This window comes from Cynocephalus volans, chromosome 15 (genome assembly GCF_027409185.1).
Source record: "Cynocephalus volans isolate mCynVol1 chromosome 15, mCynVol1.pri, whole genome shotgun sequence".
NCBI classification, from domain to species: Eukaryota; Metazoa; Chordata; class Mammalia; order Dermoptera; family Cynocephalidae; genus Cynocephalus; species Cynocephalus volans.
The window spans coordinates 71,190,939-71,215,213 of NC_084474.1; the positions used below are offsets into that span (position 1 = coordinate 71,190,939).

Sequence of the window (24,275 nt, forward strand, 5' to 3'; positions counted from 1 at the left end):
ATGTTTTAAGTATCTTTTGTTCCTTTCTTTCAAATTTTCTGTTTGTCTTCTGTATTTGTTGGTTTCTTGGGGTGATAGATAAACTATTTTTTTCTCTTTTGTTAGCATTTTTATTTTGCTGGGAGGTATTGTTCTTTCTTGAGTATTCATGGCAGTGATGGTTGTTTTTGTGGTATCTAACCCAGTACTTCCTTGAGAATTTCTTGTAGGGCTGGTTGTGTGGTAGTGAATTCCCACAGTTTCTGTTTGTCTGAGAAATATATTATTTGTCCTTCATTTCAGAAGGATATCCTTGCTGGGTAAAGTATTTTTGGCTGGCAATTTTTGTCCTTTCATGTTTTGAATATATTGTCCTATTCTTTTCTGACTTTTAGGGTTTCTGATGAAAAGTCTGATGTTATTCTGATTGGGGCTCCCTTATAGGTGACTTGCTGCTTCTCTCTTGCAGCTTTTAAGATTCTCTCTTTGTCTTTGAGTTTTGCCAGGTTGATTACCACATGTCTTGGAGAGGATCTTTTTGGGTCAAATGTGTTTGGGGATCTTTGGGCTTCCTGAATCTGGAGATCTGTGACTTTCCCTATACCTGGGAAGTTTTCTGCTATTATTTCAGTGAATATGTTTTCAATGCCATTTCCTTTTTCCTTCCCTTCTGGAATACCCATGATTTGGATATTTGAGCACTTAAGGTTGTTTGTAGTCTCTCTTAGATTTTCTTCAATTTTTTTGATTCTGTTTTCTTTTTTCTGGTCTGCCTGTGTTAATTCAAACAGACTGTCTTCAAGGTCAGAAATTCTCTCTTCTGCTTGCTCAAGTCCACTGGTTAAACTCTCTGTTGAGTTTTCTATTTTGTTGAATGAATCCTTCAGCTCCACAAGCTCAGCTACATTCTTTTTCAAGGCATTGATTTCTTTGTACATTTCTTCTTTCAGATCCATTATATATTTTCTCATTTCATTGTGTCGTCTGAGTTTTCTTGTATTTCATTTAATTTCCTTAGAATTGTTACTTTAAATTCCTTGTCTGTCATTTCAAAGACTTCCTGTTCTATAGGATCTAGCACTTGAGAGTTATTATTTTCCTTTGGTGATGAGGTACTTTCTTGATTTTTCATATTTCTGGTATCTTTCCTTTGGTGTTTTGTCATTGTGGCCAGAGGTATCACAGTCCACTCATTTCACACTGATGGCTTGGATCCTGAAGGGACTGCCACTTCTGGTCAGCAGGAACTACCCTGGGCTGGGGTTCCCACTGAGCCTGCCTGTTCTGAGACAGATGGCTTGGGGCGTGGGGTCCCCGAGGCTCTTATATCTCTCCTGGGGGTGGGGATCAGTCTGGGCCAGAGGTCCAGCCCCACCTGCCTTCTCTGGGATGGCTGGTTTGGGGTGTGGGAGCCCCAAGCATTTTAAGTCTCTCCAGATGGTGGGGACCGGCCTGGGCCAGAAGTCCCACCCCGCCTGCCTTCTCCAGGATGGCTGGCTAGGGAGTGGGAGCATGGAGGTTCTAAAGTCTCTCTATGCAGTGGGGAGCAACCTGAACTGGGGTCCCATGGCGGCACGCGGTTCCTGCCTGTTCCCGTGCAGATCTCGGGTCTTCTGTTGTTGCTCCTTAATAGTTGCAAATTGGTCATTCTGTGGGAGAGAGTGACACCAAGAACCGACTACTCCACCATCTTGAGTGGGACTCCACCTTTTCAATTTAAATCTGTGTCATCAGTCACAAAAGGAATGCATTTGTTGACGTACGTCTCTGCTTGGATATTCTTTGAACTGTGCGTTGCACCAAACACAGTTTAACTGTTGATTGTGGATAATATTTCAATTTTGCTGAAAAGAAAGTTCAATCTTAAAATAAGGTAATAATGTTTTCCAGCAGATATTGCTTTTGAAACACCTAAAACTTTTCTTAGAATTGAAATTGCCAAAGAAAATAATTACTTGTTTACTGCATGTTAAAATATAAATATATTTATTAGGGTGGGTATCAAAGTTGCTGTTTAGACAAATTTGACAGTTATTCTATTTCTCAAAACTCGTGAATATCATAGTATACAAAAGGCCCTGCAGAAAAGTGTCATAAATTTTCTGGTTCCTATATGTTTACAGTGTCAGGTTTAGTTGAATCTTAGAAGGCTGTAATTGAAATGTCTTCAAGATACAGAGCATGAAGACAAGATAAACAATCAAAATTGTTCTAAAAGAAACATAGCCCTTTTTATATTTGCTGTGGAAATGAAGCTGTGATAGTATTCTCAGATTACAAACTGATAGTCTAAAATTATACAGGATCCTGTATATGCATTTTTACATATTCTCTGTCAATGAAAAGAACCAATTACTATTATCTGTATTTCATACTCAACCTCCATAATTTATCCAAAAAAAGAGCAAATGGACAGGTACTAGAACTTTTTAGTACTTTCCAACAACAAGATTTTTCTTGTTTGAGACAAATAAGCTTCACTGTATTTTATTTATTGATTGATTGGTTGGCAGCTGGCTGGTACAGGGATCCCAACCCTTGACCTGGGTGTTATCACCACCAGCTCTCCCAAGTGAGCTATTGGCTAGCCTGTACATCTCCTGACAGAAATGATTCAGTAAAACTTAATTTACCAGAACCGTCAGTCCTCTGGATGCTTACTTCTGCATTCTACTCATAGAGAAAGGAGATACATCAAAAGGAGAGTTAGGTATCAGGGATTTTTAAAAAGCGAACACACTAATCTCTGTGGATTACTACACAGGTTTATTTCTCCCTCAAGCTACTCACTGTAACAAGCCAGCTTCTGCTCTGTAATCTCTTCATTCCAGGACCTGGGGTATAGGAGCTGCCTGCCCTGGGACACTGCTAGAAAAGTGAAGATGTAGATTGTGTGATGGCGCCTGAAGGTTTTGCTGACAAATGGCATAGGTCCCTTCTGCTCACTGTTCATTGGCTTAAGCAAGTCCATGCTCAAGCCTGAGGTCAGTGGAGTAGAGAAATATAATCTTCCTTCTGGGAGAGGCAGAGAATATCTTGAACAATACCAACCATACACACTTAGAGGATGAAACAGGTAATGATACTGCTTCCATGGTCACTGACAATCTAAAATGGTCATCTAACCCACTGGAATGGAGATTGGACTGGTCTCACTGCTGTAGTTCAGACCTGACTCAGTTTCCCTTGCAATCTTAACACCAATTCTCCTGTATATTTTAGATACATAATGCTATGATGTTCAGGAACATGTATCTATGACAAGAAGCTCAATCACAGCCCTTGTATAAGAAACAGGAATAGCATTTGTAAATTGTTAGGAACTTGGTTCAGAGCACTCCTGGGTGCTTTAGTTAATTTACCCAGGGCTGGCTGGTTAGCTCAGTTGGTTAGAGGGCAGTGTTGATACCACCAAGAACAAGAGTTGGGATCCCCATACCGGCCAGTCCCCCCAAACCCCGCCAAAAGAGAAAAAGAAAAAACACACAGTTGGTTAATCTACCCAGCAATTGGATGACTCTGGCAATACCTGGAGAAAGCTAAGGGGCCTCTACATCCCCAACACTTGGCACAGTACCTGGCAGATGGTAGAAAGTCAGAAAAAAAATCTTTTAAAAGAATGAAGTTTTAAAACCATCAAGGTAACTGGGAAGGCTTTGTGTCAAAATATTCACGTTTGGTCCCTAATCCTCCCCCTGTATCTCAGCTTCCCCCTGCGTGGACAGCCTGCTCAGAGCCCAGGTCATCTCCTTAGAAACACTCTTTCTTTCACGCCGAGGAGCAAGAAGAAATGACCCAGTTGAAAGCTCTGCTCGGAGTTACGGGAACCGCCTCCTGCTTTGTCGCTAAAGAGAGGTAGAGAGGACAGAGGTGGGGCTGGAGCAAAGCAGCACCTCTGAGTGGCCCAGCAGTCACAGCGTCCCACTCGGCCAGGGTCCTGCCGGTTGCGTTCAGTGCCCGGCCCCGTCCCGCCCTAATCCTCCAATCGAACTTGTGGAAACAAATTTCCAGCAAGAGCTCCGGACGGGGGACCCGGCGTCTCCGCGATGGGCCCGGGGGACTCGGGCCGCGGCAGAGAGAGAACTTCCCGGGGGCCCCCCGGAGGCCCAGGCAGAGCCGGGCTTTGGCTCCCGGTCCCTCGCCCCGCGCTCGGCTCCCCCCGGGGCGGCAGGGGCACGGACGTCGCGGCGGAGGCCTCGGCCACCAGCCAGCTGCTGGAGGACATGGGCCGGCGGCTGGTGCGCGCCCTCCAGCGGGCGGTGCCGCGCGGGGGCTCGAGGCGCGCGCGGGAGGCGGCGGCGGCGGCGCGGGAGGAGCAGGGCCGGACGCGCGTCGAGGGCGTCCTGGCCGGGCTGCGCTCGGAGCTGGTGAGCGCTCGCGGGGAGGCCGCTCCGGGGCCGCCGTCTCCTCGGTCCCCTCCGCGGGCTCTGGAGCCGCGGCCCTCGTAGCCCACCCCAGGGCTTGGGGAGGCCGACGGGAGCTGTTCCCGGGGAGGGGGAGCTGGCCGCCGGCCGCTGATCTTCCCGGGGCCACCAGCTCACGTCTGCACGCGGAGTGGACGCTCCCACCAGCCCAGCATCATCTGGGTCCTCGCAGGGACCCGTGGGGGCCTAGTCTACCAGTGACACCTCTGAGATGTCCCCTCCACACCCGTGTCTATGGTTTTTTTATATGTATGCAGAGGGCGTGTGCATGAAACGTGGAGGAGGAAATTTCCATGTGATCAAGTCTCCCATGAAATTGATGGAGCAGGGTCACCAGCACCTTTCTCTTTACATCTGGCAAGTTTTAGCCTTATCTTTCCCCTTGGTGAGAATTCAGAAAACTGCAAATACTGGAATAAGGTATTTTGTAAAATTGTAGCATTTGAACATTAGGCAGGTTAGGTCTGAATGTTAAAAGGGGAACTGGCGGTAAATAATTTAGATGACTTTTTTAATTAAGAAAAATTTCCAAATTAGACACAATTTGAAAAAGACAAAATGAAGAGAAACAATTCAAACTTTAACAGGGTGCCACCTATTAATGTGGGCAGTGGAGACTTGACTTGAAAAACTCTCCTCTTTTGCACTGAATACTAAATAAAATAACTGCTTTAGAACTGAATTAACCATCAGTAGATTGTCTGATTTAAGAACCTTAATAGAATATCTCATTTTTGAGTTTAAGAAGAGCAACATGGCATAAATCTAATTTTATGTGTGTTAATCTGAATCTGATAAGGGATGCATATATCTGATACAACTGTATCGAAGAAACACCTGGCTTTAAACAGCTAGGTGGTGGAGCTGCCTCATTAGACATCCGGAGGCCTGGAAGTCTGAGACCTGGCTCCACCCTCTCCCTGTGCTGCTGACCCAGGATATGTCACTATTATATTGAATAGGCTCTGAAACACCTTTCAACCTTAACATTCTAACAAGTTGCTGCACCAGTAGGAGTTTTAGACAACTAATGTATTGGGAGTGGTGAGAAGGAAGGGAATAAAATTGCAAACAGATGAGAGCTCAACCCCAGAATTGCCATGTACAGGCGCTGCTAACTTGCTGGCCTTACAACTTTGGCAATGTTAATTGGTTAGTTTGAGTTTGTTTACTCATTATCTGTCAAATGAAAATAATAATCTCATAGGATTGCAGTAAGGATTGTATGAGATAATACTATATGAAGTGCCTAGACCATAGGTACTATTTACTATCTCTTATTATGCTCATTATTACTATAGATTTTGGAGACTGTACCCAAAAAGGACACATACGCAGATGCTGCGTTCCTTGGTTACAGACCACGCTCAACATCTCGGTCAACGATCTCACCAATGTATGTGACTGGTCACGAGGAAGAGGCAAAAGAGTGTGGATGCTTTAGTTTAATATCATTACCACTAGAAGAAGTTTTTTTTTTTTTTTGTCTTTTTCGTGACCGGCACTCAGCCAGTGACCGGCACTCAGCCAGTGCGTGCACCGGCCATTCCTATATAGAATCCGAACCCGCGGCGGGAGCGTCGCTGCGCTCCCAGCGCCGCACTCTCCCGAGTGCGCCACGGGCTCGGCCGAAGAAGTTGTTTTTGATTATGGGCCATTAGCCAGATTTCTATAGAAATTATCATGCATTCATACACATATTAGGTATTTGTGTAAGGAACAGTGATGAACAAGTTCAATTTGATTAGAGTCATGTTGTGATTTTTACTATGTTCTGTTGTTTTACTTGGTCTTCTAGGTGGAGCGTGTTTATTTCTAGGATCTGTGAGTGGATTTCATGGGTTCTATATACCTAAAATTGTACACAAGATTTTTTATGTGCATAAAGTGCATTCCTTCCTCAGAAAGTGTTCATAGCTTTCATCAGATTCTCAAAGGAATCCATGATGAAAGAAAAGTTAAAGAACCATTGGTGTTTGAATTTCCTAAATAAGTGTGAATTATACATACTTCCTTTACTTAGGTGGTAAACTATTATCAATAATTTAACTCCTTGATTCTTAGCATGAAAGTACAGGATAGATATTCATCAGTTCCTTAATTCATTCATTCATCCATTCACTCACTCAGTCTTTTAACAAACATACAGAGAACCCACGGTGTTGTATGCTTAGGCAGTGTACTCACAGTTGGGGATACAATTATGAATAAGAAACACATTCAAGATCATTAGTCTAGTCTAGTATAGTCTGTGTGTTAGGACAGGCACATGTACAGAATGCTGTGGAAGCACAGATAAGAAGCAATTATGTCTGCCTGTTAAATCAGGGAAGGCTTCTCAGAAGAGTTGGCATTTGACTAGGCTCAGTAGGAAAAGAAATAGCAAAGGGCATCTTACACAGAGAGGGCAGAAGGAGATATGGCTTAGCGTGGCATTCAGGGACTGGCAAGATTTCTGACCAGCTGCACAAGGAGCTGACACAGGGAAGAGTGCCAGGAAATTAAGTTGGAAAAGTAGGGCAAGGTTATAGAGCTTCCGGGCCACCCTAGAAAACTGATGCTTCCTGTAAGCAAAGTACAGGGTCTTTTTGTGGTTGTGGTTGTGTGGTTACTGTTATTGTTTGTTTGCTAGATGTTCATTTACTTTATTCTTTGCTAATTCTTGCACTCAGAGAAATGGTTCCAGTGCTGAGGAATGAAGAAAAACGTCTCAGAGAAAACAGATAATTTTATCCAATGCTTTATTTTGCGAATTGGGAGGGCACCACCAATATTGCTTTCTACAGACATGACACCCTGGTTCATCCTGGGGTGGTTTCTATTGATGAGTTGATGAAGAGTTTTAAGCAGAGAGAGCAAGTTCCTCATGAATTGCATTAAACAAGATCTTCATTGAAGAAATTTGCAAGTAGTTGATCATTAGTTTTCATCTATAATACAAAAAGTATGTTGGGCTAATCTTTGTTGGGCTGCCCCTAAGTAACATGCCCTAGAAATCTATTATTATTTTTTCTAACACATGAGGACCTTCATAAACTCTCAGTGGAAGAAGGGATAAATCGGCCTTGCTATGTAACAGATTTCACTCTAGAGTGAAACGCATTGGATTATATAAGTACACATAACTATACATGTTCCTCTAAGGTGTCGTTAAATGTTTTTGCTCAGCAGGGAGACCATTTAAAATCCTGAAAACTTGAAATGACAAGTAATCAAATAAATGGGCCCAGATTCTGAACACTCAGGTGGCCATAGGCAGTTATCCTGTGGCTCAGAAAACTCATAAAGATAAATGATTTCATTGTGGATTGCATGCCATTGCTGGAAAATAGCCTTCAGTGCATAGGTATTTTTCATATGGACAGCTTTGTGCATCAGCTATTTTTGTTTTCATTTCAAGGCCATTTCAAAAGCTATTTATATATCCAGGTTTTACCTTGTCGTATAGAAAGTCAGTTTAATGGCCAGGGCAAACAGTCAGAACTGGAGAATAAGATGAGAAATACATCTTTCTTGATATCTTATTTTCCTTTCCTACAAACTCCTTATTTCTCCTGTGCAGTCACAGAGCAGTTTCATTTGATCTGTATCTCAGGCTAATAAAAATCCTTATTTTTTTCCCCTCTACCTTTTAGCTGGAAATGCATTTGCAAAACCGCCAGCTGGCCAGAACATTACTGGATTTAAACATGAAAATGCAGCAATTGAAGGAGGAGTATGAACAGGAAATGGTATCAGAATCTCAAAGGCCGGAGGATAATGCTTTGAATCCAAAATAAGAAAATGCCCACTTGAAGATCAGAACCCTGAAAGCAGCATAGACAACTCTGAAACAATTCTGACAGTAACATTGTGGATGCTTCGCATAAGCTGTGAGGGGCAATTTGCAGACCAAAAACTCAGAAGCCGAGGGGAAATGACAAAAAAACATCTAAGAGAGGAGAGAGAGAGACACTGATGTTTTATCAAGTTTTAAAGTTATTTATTCAATATTTTGCCTGGGATATAGAAGTAAAAAAAAAACTTAGACTTCTGGTACTCCATCTTTTGTCACCTTATCTTTCTGACAATGCCTGAACTTTCAGAATCTGTGCTTGTGTTTTTTTCTTTCTTTATTACTTATTGGTTTGTCTGTCCAGTAGCCTACTCAGTACCTCTGCCTCCCCCGAACCCCTTTCTTGGAGCGTTACTTCTACTTGGATTCCAGTGATGCCCTTTAGGTGGTTAAGGGCATCTCACCTTCCTGCATATAGTCACTCAGAACAAGGTAGGCAGATTGGTTGGTCCTTAGGATTTTTTCAACAGGTACTAGGGGAGTAGATGAGTATTCCTTGTTGGCAGAAACAGTGGGACAAGGAGCTTGGAAGCTGCTAGTGGCCACCATGAGAAAAAGCCCAAGCTCTAATGAGAAGGGGTGTGAAACTGAACCCCTGAGAGCACAAAAGGAAGTCTGCTGCTGTTCTTCCTTGGCCCTGGAGTCAAGCTGCATAAAACCCCGTCCCTTGCTGTTGTTTAGATACATGAAATAGCCTGGTAACCTCCTCATTGAGTCTCCTTTTGCCTAAGTTAATTGAAGTTGGAGTTTCATGACTTGTATCCGGTATGTTCCTCACTAATACAATTCCTTTGTTCAATTTTTAGGAGTTAAAATGGTTTTTACTGTTCAATTAGAATATCTAACTCTACCCTAAAAGTGCTGTCTTTTTAATGCAAAAAATAAAGTTAATAAAAATAGCTGCATATTTAAGTGATATTCATAATGGTTATTATCTGAAAAAATAAAAATTAATTTTTAACCATTTATGTAATTTTAATATTTAATTAACAATAAAAATTATTTCTTGAAGGCAAAGGAGAACAGAAGGGACATGGTCTTTCTCTTTTTGAAACGAATGCAAGTTGTTTTATATGTGTGAGGATCTGAGAATTATCTGGACCAAGTTTAGTTTGTCCTTAACTTTTTTCTTCATAGTAAGTAAATTATTCTAGCCCTGTGGTACTTAATATCTTCCTTCTGTAAAACCGAGGTATCGCCACGTTCAACTTAGAGGACATTGTCAGATGAGCAGTCCTGATATCTGACCACTGGACTCTTTGAGATATTCTGCTTATGAGCTCCTGACTGTAAATATACAGACTGATATCTCAAATTATATTTGTAAAACAGATTTCCTGTTTGTTTCTTCTTTTTAATTTTAGAGAGCTTCGGAGGAAAGAGTTGGAGTTCCTTGTGATCGGTTTTTTTGAAAAAGTTTCTACTTAAATAAATGCTGAGACAATCATTCTCGAGTGTATTTTAAAGGTTAACATTTATAAATAGTTGTGATTTTGTGTTTAGAAAATACTCAAGGGAATTAATTATATAAGCTTAGTTCCTTACCGAGTACAGATTGCTGATGTTGGTTATTATTCATGTAAGTAATTTGATTATACTGAGAATGTACTATATTGGGATCAAAACCGAGAAAACGTCAGAGAACTTCTGAAAATGGATTCACTGTTTTCCACATTTTCAGACAAAAAAAAAGTCTACTCTTTTATTGTAAAATTTTTGTTCCACTTTTTTTTCTGTCTCTCAGTGATAAACTTTGGATCATTGTATCTTTTAGGGGTGACAGATGCAGAAACAGAATAAAAACTGCTTTGTTTCGAAAGTATCTTATTTATAAAAGTCCTAATCAGTGGAGTTGGCCTGTGACTTAGCTGTGCAATATGGAAATTAAAAACCCTGGAAAGAGAGGAAATGAAACTGTGGGAGCTTGATACATGGGATGCTATTGTTGTTAAATGTTTTTGCTTTGTTTCTGCTCTGATATGGTATCCTTAGCCTTTTTTTTTTTTTTTGGAAGTAGCAGAAGCCAGATGATTGTTTTCATATTTTTTCCTTGAAATGGCACTCAGCTGTTTGTTGTGAGCTTGCTGGATTGTCATCCTGTCAGTGGTGGCACATAGGAAACCAGCAGGGAAACTTTTCTAAGGGATGTGAGAACGTGCTGGCGGTGGTTACATTCCCCCTCTTTCCAGGGTTTTTAAATAACCTAGAACAACAGTGTGACATTTTAAAGATATATGAGATGGAAGGGACCAAACTGGTGCCAGCTGGAGGGGAAAATGAGAGAATAATTATAACCTAAACTATGCAACAGGGAAGAAGTAACTGGATAAGCTGAAGAAAGTAAGATGTTCAAAACAATAGTGGAGAGAGAGAGGGCCAAAGAAGAGACATTAAAAACAGTTTTGTGAAGAAAATATGGGGCTTGGGTTTTTCAAATGACATGATTTCTCACGGCTTTGATTACTGGGGGGTGGGGGATAAAACCATGTTAGCAGGAAATGGGCTTTCACTATACAGCACTGGTTTATCACCTACTGGTGAATAGGTGCCAAATTAATTATGACAATCAGGAGCTTTGCACAGGTTGTTAGGCATTAAATTCCTTTACAGGTGGCTTGCATGCTCCTCATTTTGTTTCGCTTGCCAGACTGCTTCTGCAGTGACAGGTGTTTCTGCAGCTCCCAGCCTGGGACAGATCAGAGGCTGCTGCGGGGACGCCCACGATGGCTGAGCCTGCACAGTGTAATTACAAGAACCCTATTTCCTCTGGTCCCTTCCCGGCAGGGTTCAGGGCCCCGGCACAGCCATCAGCTCTGTTTATTTGCCACTGGAATTATTGACAGCGTCCCTCTGGGCCTGGGATCTGGCACAAAGACCCAGTGCCAGCTGCTTTTTCTCTTGGTTGCCTTCACGGTTGCTGCTGCTGCCATCACTGCTCCCTCTCCTGCCTCCTTGACCACGTTATTAATGAAGGTTTCAGTTGGATGAGAACTATGGTTAGCTTTAGGGTTGAATCTGTGTCCCCCTGCCTACCTCTGGGTCTGGCAGCCTCTTGTTCGACCAGAACCAAGTGCTGGGCAATAGAACTCTGAGATGGGTGGACGCCTCTTGCAGCGGCCTGGGTCAGCTGCTGCTTCTTGGTGGGGGGTGGGGGTGGAGTGGGGCGGGGTGTGTGCCTCTTGCTGCTTCCTGATCCTGGCACTGATGAAAGTGGGGAGTTAGGGGGCTTCACCTCTTTCTTAGGAGCAATAGTGCATCACCTTTTTCTGCTGGAACCTGTGCAAGAGGGCTGGCAAAATGTAATGATAAAAATCAAACTAGCAATTTTATCAGCCACCACTCCTGTGCCAGCCGCTGTGCCAAGAACTTCACATGTATCAGCTTATTTAATCCTCACAATATTTTATAGGCATGAGGACCTGTTTTGAGAGTCATTTGACCTTGGCATTTAGTCCTGGTTCTGCCACTTAGCAGCTATATGACGTAAAGCAAATTGCTTTAAATTCTTTATGTCTATCTAAAGAAGCTAGTGAAAATGGTAACTGTCTTATTTAAATTTTGAAGAGCCCATATTGGAGAGCCCCAAAGCAGGTTTGGGAGAAAGAATTCATGGTGGAGATTCTTCTGCTTGGTTTGTTTGTTTCTGCCGTATCCTTAGTTTTATATGATCCTTACCACCTTTTTGGACTTAGACCTTTTCCTGTGCTTCTTTCTTCATCGAATCTTTATGTCTCTTTAACATTCTGTTATGATATTGACTCTGAGTTCCCTCTGTTGATCAATAAATCGACTCACCAAACATGGGAATAAGCAGCAGGGAGCTATAAATGAACGGTAACTGCTACTTACTAACCCCTGAATCTACTTGGCACATGGTGCTATGTGCATTTAAAACTTAATTGTCCCAACAACATTGTAAGGTTGGAACTATTGCTTTCCTCATTTTATAGAAGAGAATGAGTATTGGAGAGGTGATATAGCTTGCCACAGGCCACCCAAATAGCAAGTGGAGCTGTCAAATGTCACACCTGGGCTTGGAAGTGGTCTGGCTATTGAGACTATCTCAAACTAATGGGAGAGACACATGCCTAAGTGAATAAATTCAGTATTATAAGGGAAATTATAACACAAGCATGTATGAAGTGCTAGGGATGTTTTTTGCAAGAGCCAGACAAAAAAGGCTTCATTGAGGACATGCCTCAGGTTTTTACTTGTGTCCACCTGGAAAAGGCCCCATATCTTATATAAAGGAGTAGGGTGATCTTGGGCAAATTACTCCACCTTATTTGTGCCTCATTTGAAAATGAGAGGGATAGAGGAAATGGCCCCTAAAACATTCCTCTAACTTAGAAACCTCTGTTTTATTCTAATCCTGCCTGCTTGTTACAAGGTAACCACTCTTCCATCACTCGCCTCGACTCGCTGAGACTTTCTGACACCTGTGGCAGCATGATGGGATGCTGTTTATCACTGTCCTCTGGCAGGAGGTGGACAGTTCCAGTCCCAGCCCTTGCCCTGATCACAGTCCCAGATCTTGCAGCCTTGATGATGACAGGAAGCAATTCTTGTCACTCTTGGACACCCCTGTGCTCTTCCCACTGACACTGTGACTGCAGCCGGGGGAAAATGGCACATTTGCACTTCACAGGGAGACGAGCCTCACTCAGAACTTTTATGTGTCACGATGTTAGAGGCAGCCTGCTGCGGCAGACACTGCCAGCTGAAGGCTGTGCCTCGTGCAGTCGGAGTGCAGCCTCTCCAGTCAGATGATGGAGTTGAAATCTTGGCTCCTCACCTTTTCACCATGTTACTTAACATTTGTGTAGTTTAGTTTGCTTAGCTGTGAAATGGTAAAAATCACATCTAACCTAAGGTGTGATTGTGAAGATCTAATGGATTATTACATGTGAAGTGTTTACAACACACTGAAACAGTGTTTATTATTGTAACAGCCTGCCCAGCAAGCATTGTCTTTCTTGCCTGTGGGATAGACACTAAGAACGATAGTTTCACTTTTCCCAACCTCTCTTGCAGCTTAGGGTGGCTATGGAATTCCGTTCCGTCCAACAGACATAAGGGGAAGTTTACAGAAAGGTTTCTAGAAACGTTTTTTTCCTTACGCAGGAGAGATAGGAGGTAAGTTCTCTTCTTTGCTTCCTCTTCCTTTCTTGCTTACGGATATTGTCACATGAGGGTTTAAAGCTCGCACCTTCTTCATTCATGATGGGTGGGAAGTAAATGGACACTTTGAGAATGAGAAGACAGAGAGATGAAAAGAAGCAGTGTCTCTGATGACATCATTGAGTGGCTGAACCAACCCTGTGACTGCCTACCTACGGCTAGTCTTGTTGCATGAGACAATAATGATGATAATCAAACCTATTTGTTTAAGCCAAATAAAGCCAATTTGCTTAAGCCAATACCCAGTTTTGTTTGGGTATTCAGTCCTTGCACCCAAAAGCACCCTATCTGACACACTTGAACACCAATACCTTTTGGGACAAAGGTTCATAATGGTGCATTGTCTGATGGCAACTGCAAACATCATCAGAAACTTTGGGCAGAGGACTCCAAAGACATTATTTGGTTGCTTGACATTTTCACACATGCCTTCAGTGAGGATCTACCCTATGCAACAGAAGGCCACCAAAAGTATACTGGAGGGAGACTTGTCTGTGAGAAATACCCTCCAGAGCCCTGTGGAGACTCTGGAATCCCACAGTAAATGTTCTTACTGTTAAAAACATTTCCCTCCATTCATCCTCCGTTAAGGATGTCCGAATACGTATGCAACCTACGACCTATCTGATTCTGTCAGAGAAGCCATCTTATTTTTCAGCAACTGAAAGAAATGGGGAAGAAATATTTTCTTAAAGCGTCCCAGAACTGGGCTGGCAGCAAAATGCAGTAAACTGTTTATCATCTCTTAAATTTTAATATTAGGAAAGTTTAGCAAACTGTCAATAAACAGCCTGAAATTGAGTTTTTATAAAAATTGCTTCTAAATTGATATTGAGGATACTAGTTTCTCTAAACCTTTAAAGGATTCAGTTAGGAAATGTCATGTAAAGAAATATTGCACAATTTGAAGGTGGGATTGCCAGCTTGGGGAGAGCACAGTCAATATCCTGTGAAATCTACCATCATTTGTACTGGGCTTTATGGCTCACAGTTTACCTGTTACCTTACAGTTTATCAAGTACTTTATGGTTTACAATTTACTCATTAAACTTAATAATAATGCTCTGAAATAGAGGCTGCTTGAAGCTATTGAAATTCAAGGGGCATCAAGAAGTTTGTGTATTGCTCTGTTTCTGTTGCTAATGACAAAAATACCTGGAACTGGGTAATTTATAAAGAAAATGAAATTTATTGCTTATAGTTTCTGAGATTGGGAAGTCCAAAGTCCAGGGAACACAGCTGGTGAGAGCCTTGGTGGCAGCAACAGTGACAACAGAGTACCACATTGCGAAAATGGTGGAGCAGAGAATGACACTAACTTCATTCACTGTCCTTCTAAAGCCCTCCAAACCATGCCCATGACCACCATTTTTAATCCATTCACTATGGCATGTTCCTACAATCTAATCATCTCTTCAAGGCCCCACCTTTCAATAACCATAATAGGATTCCCCATCCTCAACAATTACAGTGGGGATTAAGTTTTGAGGGGACATTCAACCCAAGGCAACTTGCCTGTCTGATTTTGGAAGTATCACCTTAATCCAGCTTTGCTTTCCCTAAGCAAGTGGTGTTACCTCCTGGAGGGAGGACAGTGTTGCCAGCTTAAGTTGAACTTGCTGTGTGATATCTGGTGAGTCATTGATGTCTCTGGGCTTCAATTTACTTATTTATAAGGTGAGGGATTGAACTCACAATGATCTTTAAGATTCTTTGGGTTAAGCATCATCATCTCCATCTAGTACTTTTACAATCACCCTTTTAAATAACATTGTCATCAACTCTTTGGTTGAATTAGCATAGGTGGTGATATGAAAACACTGAGCTTTAGAGTGTGTGATAGTAAGCAATTAAAGTGAAAGGGAATAGGAAAAATATTGAAGTTAAAATCCTTTTACTTTAAAATTTTGCTTTGGGTTAACTTCCTTTAACAGCATAAATCTAACAGTCCAAACTCTTTCTCTGTCTCTCTCTCCCTCTCTTCAACATACTGATTTGCTTTTCTGTGGATATACATATATATATATATATATATATATATATATATATATATATAGTAGTGGGATTACTGTATTACCTAATAGTTCTATTTTTATTTTTTTGAGGAACTTTCATACGGTTTTCTAAAGTGGCTGTACTAAATTACAATCCTACCAGCAATATATAAGGGTTCCCCTTTCTCCAAATTCTCACCAGCATTTGTTATTTTCTGTCTTTTTGATAATAGCCACTCTAACTGGGGTAAGATGATGTCTCATTGTGTTTTGATTTGCATTTCTCTGATGAGTACTAATGTTGAAAATTTTTTCATATACTTGTTGGCCATTTGTATGTCTTCTTTTGAGAAATGTCTTTTCAGGTCATTTGCCCATTTTAAAATTGGATTATTGTTATTATTATTTTCGTCATTGTTGTTGAGTTGAGTTCCTTGTATATTCTGGATATTAATCCCTTGTTGAGTGAATAGTTTGCAGATATTTTCTCTCATTCTTCAGGTTGTTTCTTCACTCTATTGGTTGTTTCCTTTGCTGTGCAGAAGTGTTTAGTTTGATTTGTACCATATGTCTGTTTTTGCTTTTGTTGCCTATGCTTTTGAAGTCTTATCTGTAAAATCTTTGCTCAGACCAACGTCCTAAAGCATTTCTCTTATGTTTTCTTCTAGTACTTTCATAGTTTCATGTTTTACATTTAAGTCTTTAATCCATTTTATGTTGGTTTTGGTACAGGATGAGAGATAGGGATCTAGTTTCATTCTTCTGCATATGAATATCCAGTTTTCCCAGCACCATTTATTGAAGAGAGTGTCTGTTCTTCCAATGTATGTTTTTGGCACCTTTGTTGAAAATCAATTGGCTATAAATAAGTGGGTTTATTGCTGGGTTCTTTATTCCATTGCATTGGTTTATGTCTGTTTTTATGCCAGTACCGTGCTTTTTGGTTACTATAGCTTTGTAGCATATTTTAAAATCAGGTATTGTGATGCCTCCAGCTTTGTTCTTTTTGCTCAGAATTGCTTTGGCTATTCAGTGTATTTTATGCTTCCACACAAATTTTAGGATTTTTTTTTTCTATTTCTGAGAAGAATATTGTTGGTATTTTGTAGGAATTGCATTGAATTTGTAAACTGCTTTAGGTAGTACTTCATGGTCTTATTCTTACCAGGGTGATCCTCTAGTATATAGCACCTGAAAGCAGCCCTGTGTCCTCCCACCACTGGCACCCCATGTGGTCACCCCATCTCATCAACAGACTCCATGCCAAGTGTCAGAGTGTCCTTCAGATTTGGCTATGCCTCTCTCCTTTGAGCACTATCAAAACTTTTGCTCCACAATTTTAATGTGTCCTTCTTATCAATATCATCTCGTCTTCAGTTGATGATAAACATATTGTGCTCTTCCAAGTAGGTCTTCAGCCATGCCAGGTGAGGGATGGACCACTCTTCTTACTCTGCACATAGGACCCTCACCTATCTTCCCTGGTGGTTGTATGTTTGGAAGGCAGGGGTGCAGTCAGCACTGAAAGAAGTCACATTCTAGGAATGTAGTAATTATGGCCATTTCCAATACTCTTCATTGTTTTGTATAGATCTGTGCTTCCATCCGGTATCATTTTTCTTCTGCCTGAAATATTTTTTCTAACATTTTTTGTAGTGCAGGTAAGAGGCTTATGGACTCTTTCAGCCTTTTCTTTCTTTTTTTGACATGTCTGAAGAAGTCTCCACTTCACCTTTATTTTTGAAAGATTTTCATTGGGTATAGAATTCTATGTGAACAGTTTTTTCCCCTAGTGCTTTAAATATGTTGCTTCACTCTCTTCTTGCTTGCATTGTTTCCAGTGAGAACTCTACTGTCATCCTTATCTTTGTTCCTTTATAGGTAACTCACCAGTTTCCTTTAACATTTTTTCTTTACTACTGGTCTTGAGTAATTTTATTATTATGTACATTGGTGTGGTTTTCTTGTGCTTGGGGCTTATTAAAGTTTCTTGAATCTCTAGGTTTATGGTTTTTGCTACATTTGTAAAATCTTTGATCATTATTTTTTCACATTTTTTTTCTTTCTAGCCCCTTTCTTTGGGGATTTTACTTATATGTATATTAGACCTCTTGAAGTTTTCCTACAGCCCAATGATGGCTTTTATTTTTAAAATTTCTGTTTTCTCTGTTTTAGATAGCTTCTGTTGCCATCTCTTCATGCTCATTAATCATTTTGCTGCGATAGCTAACCTGCTGATAATCCCATCCAATATATTTTTGATCTTACACAGTATAGTTCTCATGTCTAGAGGTTTTCTGTATCTTACATGTTTTACTTATCTTTTTGAACATATAGAAAAATTTTATAATAACCATTTTAAGGTGCTTGTCTGTTAATTCTAACATTGACATCATTCTAGATTGGCTTCAGTTGATTGATTTTTCTTCTCATTATGGGTCATATTTTACTGCTTCTTTGTATGCTTAAAATCTTTGATGGAATGCTGGACATCATAAGTTTTACATTCTTGTGTGATGAATAGTTTTGTTTTTCTATAAATATTCTTAACCTTTTTTTTCTGGGATGCGATTACATTACTTGGAAATTTGAGCCATTCAGATCTTGCTTTTAAGATTTGTTAGATGGGACCAGAGCACCATTTAGTCTAAAGCTATTTATTCTCAGCTACTGAGGCAAGACCCTTCTGAGTACTCTGACCAATGTCTTGCGAATTATGAAATTTCCCAGTATGGCTGGTGGGGACAGGAATTATTGCTCTGTATGAACACTGAATACTGTTTTGTTTAGCCCTTTCAGATGGCTCTTTCTCTGCCCAAGGACCATTTTCTTACATGCATGTATTGATAAGTGCTATGGTGAGTTTTCAAGGAGGACCTTCTGAGAATTTCAAAAGTCTCTTTGTATGCATCTCTTACCTTTCAGATACGCTCTCCTATGAGCCCTAGCTTCTTTAGTATCATCATATGCTCAACTCTATCTCCTTAACTCAGAGAGTTTGTCAAGATCCTCCCTGTGCACCACAGCCTGGAAACTTCTTAAGGCAGTCATCTGGGTCAATTGTAGATATCACCATGTACATTAGTCCATTTACATTGCTTATAACAAAATACCTGAAACTGGGTGATTTATAAAGAAAAACGATATTTCTAAGGCTGGGAAATTCAAAGTCCATCTGGTGGTGGTGACAGTGATTCAGGGGTCTTACACTGCAAGAGGGTGGAAGCAGAGAGAGCAGAGAGAAAGAGATAGACTCTTCTTTTAAAACCCTCAGAACCATGCCCCTGGCCACCATTTTAAGTCCGTTCACTACCACATGGTCCTACAATCCAATCACCTTCTCAAGACTCCACCTTTCAATTACCATAAGAAGATTTCCCACCCTCCTAACAGTCACTGTGAGAGCTGAGATTCTAATACGTAACACTTGGGGGACACAATTCAAGCTTCAGGGAGTTTTGGGGGGACATAATTCAACCCACTACATCATGTTTGTTTTTCATCTTTCAGAGATCACTGTTTTTTGTCGCTTGGTGTCTAGTGTGTTGAAAACTGTTGTTTCACATATTTTGTCTGTTTTTGTTTATTTGTTTGTTTCAGGTGGGAGGACAAATCTAGTCTTAGCTGAAGCTATCTATCTCATCATCTTTTAAAGACCGTTGATTTGTGAAGATAAATAAAGTAATGCACCATAAATTGCTACCTCACTTGATAGAATAGAGGAGCAAATTTTATCCTCGTCTTTTTGAAAGAGTGTTCTTTATTATTGTTAATAGAAGAAGGAAGAAAGTCCAACAGATCTTGTTTGCTTAAATTGATGTTTATCATGCACTTTTTTTCACAGTAATCTAAGAAGAGGAGATAATTGCTGAGACACTGTAATAAGAAGCTAAACAAGCTTGCAACTTGTCATTTCTTTCAGTACTTTCACAGCCTTTACAAAGGGAAATATTAAAAGGATTTGTAATTGGAGGCATGATTTCATTACCTTTCAATAAGTAAGTAACTATTGATAACATTACACTAGCATTCACAGCTTAGAATGTGGTAGAGAATAGAAGATTCTTTTTTGCAGAAGTTCATAGACTGGTCTCCATACACACCATAGTAGTGAGAAGTAGAAAATGGTTAAATTTAGTCACACATCCAGTTGTCTTGAAAACAACTCTATAAATGCATCCAAATAATTGTCTAAATGTATTTGGAATACATATATGCATATTGTATGTTCATAATTTCTGTATGCTTGTTTAGGGTACAATGGGTATAATCTAGAGTAATTGTACAAGAATTGAAGCAATCACATCTGAGGAACGTGCAGGTCTCAACATCTTTTTTTTAAGTTATTTTTTATTTTTATTTTATTATAACTTCTCAATATACATTGTAGTTGATCTTTTTGACCCTTTACTGAGACTTTAATTTATAAAAATTTCCTTTTTGAGTTTTGTCTTTAAAAATCTGGAAGATATTAATGCTTGCATGCCATTGTGATTTGTTTTTTTATTTTATTTTATTTTATTTTATTTTATTTTTTATTTTTTTTTTAATTTTATTTTGTCGATATACATTGCAGCTGATTAATGCTCCCCATCACCAAAACCTCCCTCCCTTCTCCCTCCCCCCCTCCCCCCAACAATGTCCTTTCTGTTTGTTTGTTGTATCAACTTCAAATAATTGTGCTTGTTATATCTTCTTCCCCCCCCCCCGGTTTGTGTGTGTGTGTGTGTATGTGTGTGTGTGAATTTATATATTAATTTTTAGCTCCCACCAATAAGTGAAAACATGTGGTATTTCTCTTTCTGTGCCTGACTAGTTTCACTTAATATAATTCTCTCAAGGTCCATCCATGTTGTTGCAAATGGCAGTATTTCATTCGTTTTTATAGCTGAGTAGTATTCCATTGTGTAGATGTACCACATTTTCCGTATCCACTCATCTGATGATGGACATTTGGGCTGGTTCCAACTCTTGGCTATTGTAAAGAGTGCTGCGATGAACATTGGGGAACAGGTATACCTTCGACTTGATGATTTCCATTCCTCTGGGTATATTCCCAACAGTGGGATGGCTGGGTCGTATGGTAGATCTATTTGCAATTGTTTAAGGAACCTCCATACCATTTTCCATAGAGGCTGCACCATTTTGCAGTCCCACCAACAATGTATGAGAGTTTCTTTTTCTCCGCAGCCTCGCCAGCATTTATCGTTCATAGTCTTTTGGATTTTAGCCATCCTAACTGGGGTTAGATGGTATCTCAATGTGGTTTTGATTTGCATTTCCCGGATGCTGAGTGATGTTGAGCATTTTTTCATATGTCTGTTGGCCATTTGGATATCTTCCTTAGAGAAATGCCTACTTAGCTCTTTTGCCCATTTTTTAATTGGGTTGCTTGTTTTCTTCTTGTAAAGTTGTTTGAGTTCCTTATATATTCTGGATATTAATCCTTTGTCAGATGTATATTTTGCAAATATTTTCTCCCACTCTGTTGGTTGTCTTTTAACTCTTTTAATTGTTTCTTTTGCTGTGCAGAAGCTTTTTAGTTTGATATAATCCCATTTGTTTATTTTTCCTTTGGTTGCCCGTGCTTTTGGGGTCGTATTCATGAAGTCTGTGCCCAGTCCTATTTCCTGAAGTGTTTCCCCTATGTTTTCTTTAAGAAGTTTTATTGTCTCAGGGTGTATATTTAAATCCTTAATCCATTTTGAGTTGATTTTAGTATACGGTGAGAGGTATGGATCTAGTTTCATTCTCCTGCATATCGATATCCAGTTATCCCATCACCACTTGCTGAAGAGGCAGTCCCTTCCCCAGTGAATAGGCTTGGTGCCTTTGTCAAAGATAAGATGGCAGTAAGTGTGTGGGTTGATTTCTGGATTCTCTATTCTATTCCATTGGTCAGTGTGTCTGTTTTTATGCCAGTACCATACTGTTTTGGTTATTATAGCTTTGTAGTATAGCTTAAAGTCAGGTAGTGTTATGCCTCCAGCTTTATTTTTTTTGCTGAGCATTGCTTTGGCTATTCGTGGTCTTTTATTGTTCCATATAAATGTCTGAATAGTTTTTTCCATTTCTGAGAAAAATGTCTTTGGAATTTTGATGGGGATTGCATTGAATTTGTATATCACTTTGGGTAGTATGGACATTTTCACTATGTTGATTCTTCCAATCCAAGAGCATGGAATATCTTTCCATCTTCTTGTATCCTCTCTAATTTCTCTCAGCAGTGGTTTGTAGTTCTCATTATAGAGATTTTTCACCTCCTTGGTTAACTCAATTCCTAAGTATTTTATTTTTTTGGTGGCTATTGTAAATGGGCAGGCTTTCTTGATTTCTCCTTCTGCATGTTCACTATTGGAGAAAAGAAATGCTACTGATTTTTGTGTGTTGATTTTGTATCCTGCTACTGTGCTGAAATCATTTATCAATTCCAACAGTTTTTTTGTAGAGGTTTTAGGCTGTTCGATATATAGGATCATGTCATCTGCAAACAGGGACAGTTTGACTTCATCTTTTCCAATCTGGATGCCCTTTATTTCCTTCTCTTCTCTGATTGCTCTGGCTAGTACTTCCAACACTATGTTGAATAGGAGTGGTGAGAGTGGGCATCCTTGTCTAGTGCCTGTTCTTAAAGGAAAAGCTTTCAGCTTTTCCCCATTCAGGATGATATTGGCAGTGGGTTTGGCATATATGGCTTTAATTATGTTGAGATACTTTCCCTCTATACCTAACTTATAGAGGGTCTTTGTCATGAATGAGTGCTGAACTTTATCAAATGCTTTTTCAGCATCTATAGAGATGATCATATGGTCCTTGTGTTTGAGTTTATTAATATGGTGTATCACATTTATTGATTTGCGTATGTTGAACCAACCTTGCATCCCTAGGATGAATCACACTTGATCGTGATGAATAATTTTTCGTATGTGTTGCTGTATTCTGTTTGCTAGTATTTTAGTGAGGATTTTTGCATCTATATTCATCAAGGATATCGGCCTGTAGTTTTCTTTTTTGGTTATATCTTTACCTGGTTTTGGTATCAGGATGATGTTTGCTTCATAGAATGAGTTTGGGAGATTTGGGTCCGTTTCAATCTTTTGGAATAGTTTGTAAAGAATCGGTGTCAATTCCTCTTTGAATGTTTGGTAAAATTCTGCTATGAATCCATCTGGTCCTGGGCTTTTCTTTGTTGGGAGCCTTCTGATAACAGCTTCAATCTCCTTTATTGTTATTGGTCTGTTCAAATTTTCTATGTCTTCACGGTTCAGTTTTGGGAGCTTGTGTGTGTCCAGAAATTTATCCATTTCCTCCAGATTTTCAAATTTGTTGGCGTATAGTTGTTTATAGTAGTCTCGAATGATTCCTTGTATTTCATATGAATCAGTTGTAATATCGCCTTTTTCATTCCTAATTTTTGTTATTTGAGTCTTCTCTCTTCTTTTTTTTGTTAGCCATGCTAATGGTTTGTCAATTTTATTTATCTTTTCAAAAAACCAACTTTTTGATTCGTTGATCTTTTGAATTGTTTTTTGGTTTTCAATTTCATTGATTTGTTTTATATTTCTTCTCTTTATGGCTCTCCTATTTTAAATAATAAGTATCCTTAATATCTCTTCAGTTTCCTGAGTACAAAAGGAAGGAAGGGATGGAGAAAGAAAGGAAAAGTAAGAACGGGTATTTGTTTATTATCTATTGAAGATATAATTGAATCTATTTATGTCTTAATATAATACTTTGTTTTAAAAGGATTTATGGCAACCTACAAGAATATGTACAATGTACAAGAAAAAAAAAAGACAGGGATGAGAAAATTGGATGAAGAGAAATAGAAGAGGGCACAATAGTTGACACAAGGGCAAGGCCAGTTTTTTTTGTGTGTGTGTACTGCTATAACAGAATACAACAGATTGGATCCTTTATAAAGAACAGATATTTATTTCTCATAGTTCTGGAGGTTGAGAAGTTCAAGGACAAGGCACTGGCATCTGGTGAGGGCCTTCTTGCTCTATCCTTCAGAGGGGAAGAAGGCTGTGTCCTCATGTAGTGAAAGACAGAAGGGCAAGAGAGAGAGAGAAACTACTTCTGCAAGCCCATTCTATAGTGGCATTAATGACCCAGAGCCTTCATGACACCTCTCGTTAAATCCCACATCCCAACACTGTTGCATTGAGGATTAAGTTTCCAACACATGAATTTCCGGGGGTCACATTCAAACCATAGCAGTCAGTACTTAAAATATCAAGTCTTGAATACTTGCAAGCAATGGATTGAAGATTGAGCACTGAGTTTTCTAGCAGCTAACAGCAACAACAACAAAAAAGAGAATTTAATCTATTTCTGGTGTACCATTGAAGATAAATTGTTTGCCATATATGTGCCTAGGAACTAAATAAGTTAACTCATTTTATTGGCTCCTTAACTGTAAGGCAATTAGGTCCAGTGATGGCTACCCACGATGATGACTTTTGGTTTTAGGATAGTTGAACATGAAGCCTCATAGAGCAGAAACTAAAAATAAGAACCAGTTTTTCTGTGTAGGCTTATCCTAAGTTATGCCATTAAAAGCCATGGCACCTGCATATCAAAAAATATTTATGTTAATTTTCTTAAGTAATTGCTTCCTTTTTCCTGCTCCCATTTTAACCTTTTCATTCTACATTGATGTCAAGACATTATCATAATTTTGTTCTCCCCAATTCATTGCAAAACTGATGTTACTGATGTGCACTCTAGTCACGGCATTAAGGTCACAGCATTTTAGTTTGAATTTATTCATCTTAGTCAATAGTTGATTCATTATGACAGAATTAAAAATTAAAGAAAGACCGATAAAAGTCACAAAAATCTCATGTTGCTCTTAGC

The 24,275-nt window shown here is 39.7% G+C and overlaps 1 protein-coding gene across 1 annotated transcript; it reads left to right on the plus strand.

Annotated features, from left to right (window-relative positions):
* Positions 1 to 4,025: 4,025 nt before the first annotated feature.
* On the plus strand, positions 4,026 to 8,182 carry AARD (alanine and arginine rich domain containing protein). Its single transcript, XM_063079107.1, has 2 exons — positions 4,026 to 4,346; positions 8,039 to 8,182. Exons 1-2 carry the CDS (start codon positions 4,026 to 4,028, stop codon positions 8,180 to 8,182), a joined length of 465 nt encoding a protein of 154 aa, XP_062935177.1.
* Positions 8,183 to 24,275: the final 16,093 nt, after the last annotated feature.

Coding starts and splice junctions, on each gene's coding strand:
- AARD (XM_063079107.1), top strand. CDS start 4,026: ATGGGCCCGGGGGACTCGGGCCGCGGCAGAGAGAGAACTTCCCGGGGG. Junction 4,347..8,038: donor CCGGGCTGCGCTCGGAGCTG/GTGAGCGCTCGC, acceptor TCTACCTTTTAG/CTGGAAATGCATTTGCAAAA.